This window comes from Cervus elaphus, chromosome 20 (genome assembly GCF_910594005.1).
Source record: "Cervus elaphus chromosome 20, mCerEla1.1, whole genome shotgun sequence".
Taxonomy (NCBI): Eukaryota; Metazoa; Chordata; class Mammalia; order Artiodactyla; family Cervidae; genus Cervus; species Cervus elaphus.
Genome location: NC_057834.1, coordinates 31,754,603 through 31,763,590, shown reverse-complemented (window position 1 = coordinate 31,763,590; position 8,988 = coordinate 31,754,603). Strand labels below are relative to the sequence as shown.

The 8,988-nt window shown below is 48.2% G+C and overlaps 1 protein-coding gene across 1 annotated transcript; it reads left to right on the top strand.

Moving 5' to 3' along the window:
• On the top strand, window positions 1-8,975 carry NDUFS2 (NADH:ubiquinone oxidoreductase core subunit S2). Its single transcript, XM_043876252.1, has 14 exons — window positions 1-315; window positions 1,111-1,217; window positions 3,444-3,634; window positions 5,136-5,256; window positions 5,427-5,539; window positions 5,965-6,039; window positions 6,205-6,282; window positions 6,423-6,508; window positions 6,714-6,833; window positions 7,514-7,643; window positions 8,018-8,113; window positions 8,290-8,373; window positions 8,512-8,569; window positions 8,760-8,975. Exons 1-14 carry the CDS (start codon window positions 221-223, stop codon window positions 8,795-8,797), a joined length of 1,392 nt encoding a protein of 463 aa, XP_043732187.1. The 5' UTR covers window positions 1-220; the 3' UTR covers window positions 8,798-8,975.
• Window positions 8,976-8,988: the final 13 nt, after the last annotated feature.

The window sequence follows — 8,988 nt, the reverse complement described above, 5'->3', positions numbered from 1 at the left end:
GAGGCCGTCAGGAGCGGTGTGAAGCACGGTCCCCGGCCTCCCGTATTTAAGGGAAAGTGAAGCCGAGGCACAGAACCCGGATGTTGTCAGGTTAGCGATCGGCGACCCAGCCAGCTTACAAAAGGGCGGGTGCGTGACGCCAATACGCGGGAAGCCCACAAGGAGGCGCGCTGGAGGCACTTCCGCCAGGTTCTCCTTCCAGCAGTCTCCGGCGGGCAAGATGGCGGCGCTCAGGGCTCTGTGCAGCCTGCGGGGCGTCGCGGCCCAGGTGCTGCGGCCCGGGGCCGGGGCCCGACTGCCGATTCAGCCCAGCAGGTGAGACCAAGGGCGGCGCCCGATGCGCTGTCTTCAGGGCTGGGGTTTCTCGACTCTGGGAACTCCACGGGCCCTATGACCCCTAGGAAAGAATGACCCAGGCCCGTGACCCCTCTCCCTGGCCTGCTCTCTCGGGTTCCAGGATCCAGTGGTACCTGTTCTGGAGGAGGGAGGAAAGATTGTTTCAGCTCGATCTGCCAGGGATGAAATCATTTGGAGGGAGACTCTGCCCCTCAGCATTAGTGGTAATGTCACCCACCCCCCAAACGCCCTGCTGCTTCTCCCAACCCCATCAGGGCTGGGGTGCGACTGGTGAAAAGTCTCCTTAGACGCTGTGAAAGAAAAGGAAAGCAATCCCGATGGACTTAAAGGAGGAACGTAAACCAAGAATCCCCGGGCCTCAGTGCATCCCTCTGGCCATACTTGAGCAGAGCCAAGGAGCCAGCATGCCCCACCCCCCTTTTCTTACTCTTCGGTTGACCTTGAATAAACACATTTCTCGGATTCATATTCACTAAGATGGGAACCATGAATATGACCAGAAATTAAAGGACCTGGGATCCCCATCTTTGCATGCATAGGGTTGTTGGGTGAAGTGATTCCGGGAATAAGTTATTAGTAAGAATGGAACCTCTAGAGTTCCAGTTTGTTCTGCCAAAGCTACACAGCTCTGTCAGGGACTTGTCATTGATGAATCCAAGACACCCTGCCCGGGGCCCACGTGAAAGTGCATGGGAACAGGGGAGCCGAGCACTTCTCAGGCCTTTTGCCTAGGATTTGTCATTGCCTCCCCAGAGGCGCTCGGCAGTGGCAGCCAGATGTGGAATGGGCAGAGCAGTATGGAGGTGCTATCATGTACCCCACCAAGGAAACAGCCCACTGGAAACCTCCTCCTTGGAATGGTGAGTGCCCAGGGTCACTGTCCCAACCCACACACCTCCCTGCCCTGCCCTGATTTCTGAGTGCTCTCGAGCTCTGTCTGAGGCAAAATTTAGCCCCCAACTCTTTTTGCTTGCAATAGTCTACTTGCAACTCACCGCTTATGATAATAATGATAATAGGGTATTTATCAAATAGAATATTCCAAGGGAAAAGAAAGAGGAGATTCCAGACAACCCTTGAAGATCCCTACCAAATTGATATCTTTAGCTTCAGCTTTTTCCAGAGGTTTAATATATTTCCTGCTAAAGGAGCTTTTTCCCAGGGGCACCCAAATGAAACCTTTCTAAATATGAAACTCCCCCGCACCCCGCCATAAAACTAGCCCTTCTTGTGATTTTTAATTTTGATCAATGACTCCCTCATTTTCCTAATCCCTTAGGATTGAAACTTTTTTTTTTTTTTTTTGGATTGAAACTTTTTAGTCACCTTTGTCTCTTTTTTCTTTCTTCCCCTCCATGTCTATTTTCAATATGTCACCAAACCATGCAGTTCCTTTTATAGTAATGTTTCACACCTGGTTATCTTGCCCTTTGTTGGTTTGGTTTATTTTATATTAGATCTTGATTATCTTGGGAATCTCTTTAATGGGTTCTTGTACTGATCTAGTTCCCCTTCAGCTGTCCTATACAGTGTCATCACCTTTATCTTCCCCACACATTGTTTTATACTATGTCATTCATTCTTTTGCTCAAAAACCTTTAGAGGAACTTCCAGGTACCTTTCAAAAAAGTTAACAGTAATAATAGCTGAGTGTTTATCATGTGCTGAGTGTTTTTTCTATGCATTATTTTACTTAGTCATTACAATAACCCTGTGAGAGTGATATTATTTCAGTTTTGAGGAAATCATGGTGTAGGGAAATTAAAAGGCGATTGAGGACACAGGTGGATTTGTATGTGGGTCTGTCTGACTCCACAGCCCACGGTGAAGAATTTTGGTTGCCTGAGTAGAGTCTGGTTTCAGATCTCAACCCTCCATTTACTAGTGAATGAGGTACCTACTTTCATAGCATTATTGTAAACATTAAAAGAGATGTTAGTGACATAAACCACTTAGTGTAGTGATTGGCTTGTGCTCAGTCCTCCCTAAGTTTCTAATAATCCTGATAATTGAACCACATCCCCCACTGCCTGCCAACACTAATCTTCTGCCTCTTGGTAGATAAGAATTCCACAGATACATACTTCCTTGCTTCTAAGATTTGACATGTTCATTCCATAGCCTAGGATGCCTCTTCTCTCTTCCTATCTGACTCATTCCCTGTATTTAAGAAGTGTCAATATGACAACCCACTCCAGTATTCTTGCCTGGAAAATCCCATGGACTGAGGATCCTGGTAGGCAACAGTCCATGGGGTCGCAAAGAGTCGGACACAACTGAGCGACTTCACTTCACTTCAATGTCAAGCAGCAGCTTCAAAGCTGAACTGGTGGCTGAAAGTAAAATGGAATTTCAGTTGACGGGCCTGTATCTTGCCTCCACAAAGTCATCACAGTCTTCTCTCCTTTCTTTAAATACTTAGCTAAGCAACTTACTTGGCACCTTGTGAATCTGACCTGTGTTACTAGTTTCTCACACATACTTATTTCCCAGACTAAATAGTAAGCCTCTTGTGGGTACCAGCTGTCGATTAGTAGCGGTAAGGATGAAATATACATTTCCCAATTAGTGGGACATTCAGCAGATACAGCTGGAGAGCAGTGTATCTTAGTGGTTAAGAGTGTGGAGTCTGAAGCTGCCCAGGCTGAGTTAAATCCTGACGCTGCCACTTATTGACTCCGTGGGAATTCTTTTATCCTTTCTGGCCTCAGTGTCTTCAGTAAGATAGTTGCTACTTATATGGTTGTTGACATGATTAAATTAATTAAAGTAAGTAAAGTGCTTAGAGTAATGCCTGGCATATTACAGAGACTGTATGAATGTTATCTGTCTTTTTTTTTTTTAAGGTATTCTGAGTGACATGGAAAGGGTGAGGTTCATGGTCCCTCTCCCTCTCATCAGAAAGTTTAGGTCTCCCTTCCCTTTGCCCAGCTGATGGTCTTCTTCTTGGTTATGTTAAAGATTGGGAAATTAGCAGGATATGGAATGGTGAGATGGAAGGTATACAGGGAGATGCTAACTCCTTGCTGTCTTTTGGGGGTTTTCAAAGGAATTACCATTTGGTTCAACTATTTCCTACTTCTCAGATGTGGACCCTCCAAAGGACACATTGGTGTCGAACCTGACCCTGAACTTTGGGCCCCAGCACCCAGCAGCCCATGGAGTCCTGCGGCTAGTGATGGAATTGAGTGGGGAGATGGTGCGGAAGTGCGACCCTCACATCGGGCTGCTGCACCGAGGCACTGAGAAACTCATTGAATACAAGACCTATCTGCAGGTGTGGGGGTGAATGGGGCCTGCTGACGGGACTGGGGGTGCTTTAACCTGGGGCTTTGCCAGGTTGCTGCCCCAGAAGCCCAGAGAAGGAGGGTGTCATGGGGGTTGGGAGGGAACCCTGTTGAGGTTATCAGGACAGCTTTGGTTGGGAGGATGGCAAGATGTAGCAGGGGATGCTGGACTTGAATCATCTGGATTTGGTTTACCCAGCAGAAAGGCTTTGGAGCCAGAGCTCCACTCCTCACTCTTCTCTGGCTGACTTTTGGCTGGCCCCTGTACCTTTACTCCCGTGCCTCAGTTTCCCTGCCCTTAGATCGTACTAGTACGTCAAAGCTGGTGTCCCTGGGGTCAGGGAGAGAGGAGAGAGACGTCAGATCCCCAGGACTAACAGCTGATTCTTGTATCTTCCAGCATTCTAAGTTTGTTTTCGAAATACTCAGTGAGTCAGAGTGACCGGGAGGGAGTTTCTGACAGAGTTTGCTGTTTTTGGAGAACTCTGTGACCCAAATAGTAAGGGTCAGATTTGAAGAAACTGTATGCTGGGATAGGAATCTGAAGTTTTTCTTCTTACTGTCATGAAGAATGTTCTTGATAACAGGACGATGGGGTTAGGATTTAGAAGCAGCTGCCTAGAATGTGATTCCCCCCAAAGAGTCCCGGCAGTGATGGTTTCTGGCCCCACTGTCCGAAGAGTTAACCCCTGTAGCTTCATCCCGCATCACAGTGACGTCAGGGCAAGAACTGGCTGTTCCAAAGAGAGGCGTCTTAGCTCCGCCTCCTTCCTGGAAACCGAAGCAAACAGCTGGAACTTAGATTTCTTGGTACTGTGGATGAATCTTTTCTAACTGTCTCTTTCCATCCTTCTTGCGCTTCCTTAATTTCCTCCTAAGATTACCTTTCTCCGTCAGTATCTCAGATACACATTCTTCTTGGACAGAGGTATCGCTTGGCCCAGAAGACTAGGTTGGCAGTGGTGTGCTGCAGCCAGCTCATACTGGCTCGCAAGAACAGAGTGTTAAATTTTCAGTTCTGTGAGTCAGTTGTTAAACACAGCTATCATTAAAAATTAGATGATGCTAGCTTGCAGTTTAAGATATTAAAAATCAAGGTAAGAAGTATGAAAATCCCTGGCTTTGTTATTGTACTGCACTTTTCTGTGCCGTGTTCTCTAGGCTTTTGCTTTTCTGATATCTGTGTAGTGGAAATACTGTGTGATGGTCTTACTCTGCCCTGTGCTGCCCATGTTCAGTTACGTAGTGTTGGTAGCTTAAAGTGGGACCTTGTAGGAGTGTTTCTACCGTGGAAATGGGCAAACCCGACAGATCAGGGTCCCCCCGACCTCACCCCTTCTGTGTGTTTCATCCGGCCTTTCTCAGACTCCTAAGATCGGGAGGACTTACGTAGCACTGACCTCTGATGCCCAGTGAGAACAACGCTTCTAGCAGCCGGACTGAGGGGTCCTCGGCCTGTTAGATGTGACCCAGGTTTCTCCCTCTTCCCAGGCCCTTCCATACTTTGACCGGCTGGACTATGTATCCATGATGTGTAATGAACAGGCCTACTCACTGGCCGTGGAGAAGCTGCTCAACATCCAGCCCCCTCCTCGTGCACAGTGGATCCGAGGTATGCCCCGTCCCCTTCTTCCTGTGGCCCATTGTGAGTGTAGCATAGCGCCTCTGCCCCCCATCTTAGGAGCATTGAACCAGAGCCTAGTATACAGACCCCAGAACTGTTCCGTCAGCCTGGATCCCTGGCTCCTATACCCAGCTCTTCTTGTCTTCACCTCCCTACAGTGCTCTTTGGAGAAATCACTCGACTTCTGAACCACATCATGGCTGTGACCACACATGCCCTGGACATTGGGGCTATGACCCCTTTCTTCTGGATGTTTGAAGAAAGGGAGAAGGTATGAGGAGGAGGAAAGGATGGGAAAAGGGGAGGAGGTACCTGAGATAGAGAAGGTATGAAGGATATGAGAGTAAAAGGAACGCGAACATTTAGGGGGAGAAGGTATATTTAATCTGAGTAATATGTATGTATATATTTAAGTTTTTGTTATATATTTTTATTTATTTGGCTGCATTTATTTGTCTTAGTTGTGGCACGTGGGATCTAGTTCCCTGACCAGGGATCGAACCCAGGCCCCCTGCCTTGGGAGCACAGAATCTTAGCCACTTTTCCACCAGGGACTCCCCTGGGTTATGTTTCTAAGGAGCTTTGTGTTGTGAAGTGTTGGCTGGGCCCGGAAGGCTGGGGGCGAGGGAGTGAACCGCCATGGTGTTGGACTTAGGGACCCAGGACTTTGTCACTAACTCACTGTGTCCCGTCAAGATGTTCGAGTTCTACGAGCGAGTGTCTGGAGCCCGGATGCATGCTGCTTACGTCCGGCCCGGAGGTGTGCACCAGGTGAGCGGGCCCGGCCCGCCGCAACGTCCAGTGCTTGCATGTGCCCTCCGTGGCCACTGGAGGGCAGCACCGCGGATGGGAGCGCCAGCCCTGTGCCCTGAGGCAGAGCTGGCTCTCCTCAGCAGAGGCTCTGTGCTCAGCATTGATCCTCCACTTGTTTTCCAGGACCTACCCCTTGGGCTTATGGATGACATTTATGAGTTTTCTAAGAACTTTTCTCTTCGGATTGATGAGCTGGAGGAGGTAAGATAGGCGTCAGTGGGAAGAATCCCTTTTCCCCCAAGAAGGGTTCGTGGGCTTTTAGTCCCCATTTGTAAAGAAACACAGAGGTGTCTGTGGAGTGTCTTGAGTAGTGTTCATACAGCAGTTTTCTTGGTCGACAGATGCTGACCAACAATAGGATCTGGCGAAATCGGACCGTCGACATTGGGGTGGTAACAGCAGAAGACGCGCTGAACTATGGTTTCAGGTGGGAAGACTAAGACTTCTCTCTTTAGGGGCGGGTGGGTTCCAGATTAATATCTTGGCTTCAGGAGTGGCACCTGCCTTGCCAAGCTGGTTTTTTTATCCCATGCCCAGAGTGTGCGGGTGGGAGAGGGGATCCTAAGGAAAAGAGCAGGCCTCCTTTCTTGGTTTGTGGAAAGTGACCCTTGATTCTATTACACTCTCTACAGTGGGGTGATGCTCCGGGGCTCAGGCATCCAGTGGGACCTGCGGAAGACCCAGCCCTATGATGTTTACGACCAGGTGGAGTTTGATGTGCCTATTGGCTCTCGAGGGGACTGCTATGATAGGTAAGGCCCAAATTCTTTCTTAGCTCATTGTCCCCCTGGTTTTTTCCCTGTCTAACCTTTATCTTAGCTACTTTCTTTTTTCTCATACTTCTTAGTATCTATCAGAACACCTGTGTGTATTAAATTAGGTTGCTTTTTAAAGCATTTCATACATGGTGACATCTTATTTTACCCTTACATTCTCCTTATGTCTTGGATAGAACTAGTTTTGGCCGCTTCTTATAGCTGAAAAAACTGAAGCACAAAAGTTAGAGATTAGCCTGGGATTGTTCTGTCAGTAGTGCTTGAGACTAGAATCCTCCTGATCCAGTGCTCTTTCCACTAGATTCTAAGCTTCAAATTCCATTGCTCTTTATTGACCCCAAGAAAAGTTTGCTACCGTTTTCTTTTTGAGTCAATTTGACTCTCACCTCCAAAAAAATGTTCAAGAGAGTAGCAAAAGAGGGAAATACTAGAGGACATAGTCTGAGAAAACTAGGAGAGGATTTGGGAAAGGGCCCAGTACTCAAATCAGAAGACTAAGTTTTACACAGGTGCCCAGGCCAAGCAGAGATGCCACACTAGGGGACTGAAGAAAGTTATCTAGCACTGTTCAGTTCAGCCCAGCACATTTCTCCCAGCCTCACCTCTGGTCCTCTGGCTGCTCGTCTCCTGTTCTTAGTCTGTCTCATCTCCTTCAGATACCTGTGTCGGGTGGAGGAGATGCGCCAGTCCATCCGAATCATCTCACAGTGTCTGAACAAGATGCCTCCTGGGGAGATCAAGGTTGATGATGCCAAAGTGTCTCCACCGAAACGAGCAGAAATGAAGGTTGTTGCCCACTTGTGTCCAACTCTCCGTGACCCCACAGGCTGCAGCACACCAGCCTCCCTGTCCCTCAGCATCTTCCGAAGTTTGCCCAAGTTGGCTACAGGGATAGAAAAAAGGGGGGCGGGGCGACAAGGGGCCGTGACTGGGGAGGAGTGTCTTTGGATTAAATTCTACTTTTCAGTTTTCCTTTTTCAAAGAATTCACTGTGTAAGATTGTTAACCTCCCATACCCTCCTCTCTCTGTATCTTCTCTGCTCACTGACTTACGTGGGGGATTTTAGACTCCCTGGGGTAGAGATTATGTTGTGTGTGTGCAAAGGCCTGCCATACAGTTTGGATCTGGCTTGTTGACGCTCCCTTACTCCTTTCCCCAGACATCTATGGAGTCACTGATTCATCACTTTAAGTTGTACACTGAGGGCTACCAGGTTCCCCCAGGCGCCACATACACGGCCATCGAGGCTCCCAAGGTGAGGCGGGAAAGGGAACGGAGCGACAGTGTGTGCAGTGGGTGACTGGAGACAGGTGTGCAATTAAATTCTCGTTGATTGGTGAAAGAGAGGACATGAGGGTGAACAGAAAGGATTTTGTTGGCAGAGAAGAATGTTCTTCCTGTTAATGAAGGCAGCCAACCTTCTTTGGACAGGGAGAGTTTGGCGTGTACCTGGTATCTGACGGTAGCAGCCGCCCTTATCGATGCAAGATCAAGGCTCCTGGTTTTGCTCATCTGGTAAGAACCAACCTCAGTGATTCTAACTCTTAACATGTGAATGCAATAATGAGTGACCTTGGTTGAGATCTTTATGAACTTTCATTCCTTCTCCACCTTTCTTATCTCGCCTAATACTTGCTGTCTTAATCTCTCCAGGCTGGTCTGGACAAGATGTCTAAGGGACACATGTTGGCGGACGTCGTTGCCATCATAGGTACAAGGCCTGTTGTGTGGTGGAGGCATTCTAGTCAAGGGACTTTGGGGCTCTGATTGGGAACAGAAGCCGAACACTTCTTTTCAGCAGACTACAGGCGTGGACGCAGATCCCCAGTCTCCTGGGCACTGTAATGACTTCTAGATCCTTGGTAACATCACTTTTTTTTCTCCTTCCCCTGACCTCCTAGGTACCCAAGATATTGTGTTTGGAGAAGTAGATCGGTGAGAAGGGGAACAGTGTTGGACCTCCCTGCCCTCTGTGGAGCCTCTCCGTCGTTGGAAATGGGCCAGTGCGTGTGTGTGTGTGTGTGTATACATGTACATGAATGCTTAGCTGTCAGGCTTTCTGTGCATGTACTAGAAAAGGAGAAATTATAATAAATTAGCCACCTTCTGGCCCCACACCCAAATTTCTGG

Bases quoted from the DNA above. Each gene is read 5' to 3' on its own strand.
- NDUFS2 (XM_043876252.1), top strand. From the start codon at position 221: ATGGCGGCGCTCAGGGCTCTGTGCAGCCTGCGGGGCGTCGCGGCCCAG. The intron at 7,644-8,017 runs GTTGTTGCCCAC...TCCTTTCCCCAG, and splicing joins CGAAACGAGCAGAAATGAAG to ACATCTATGGAGTCACTGAT. The intron at 8,114-8,289 runs GTGAGGCGGGAA...TTCTTTGGACAG, and splicing joins CGGCCATCGAGGCTCCCAAG to GGAGAGTTTGGCGTGTACCT.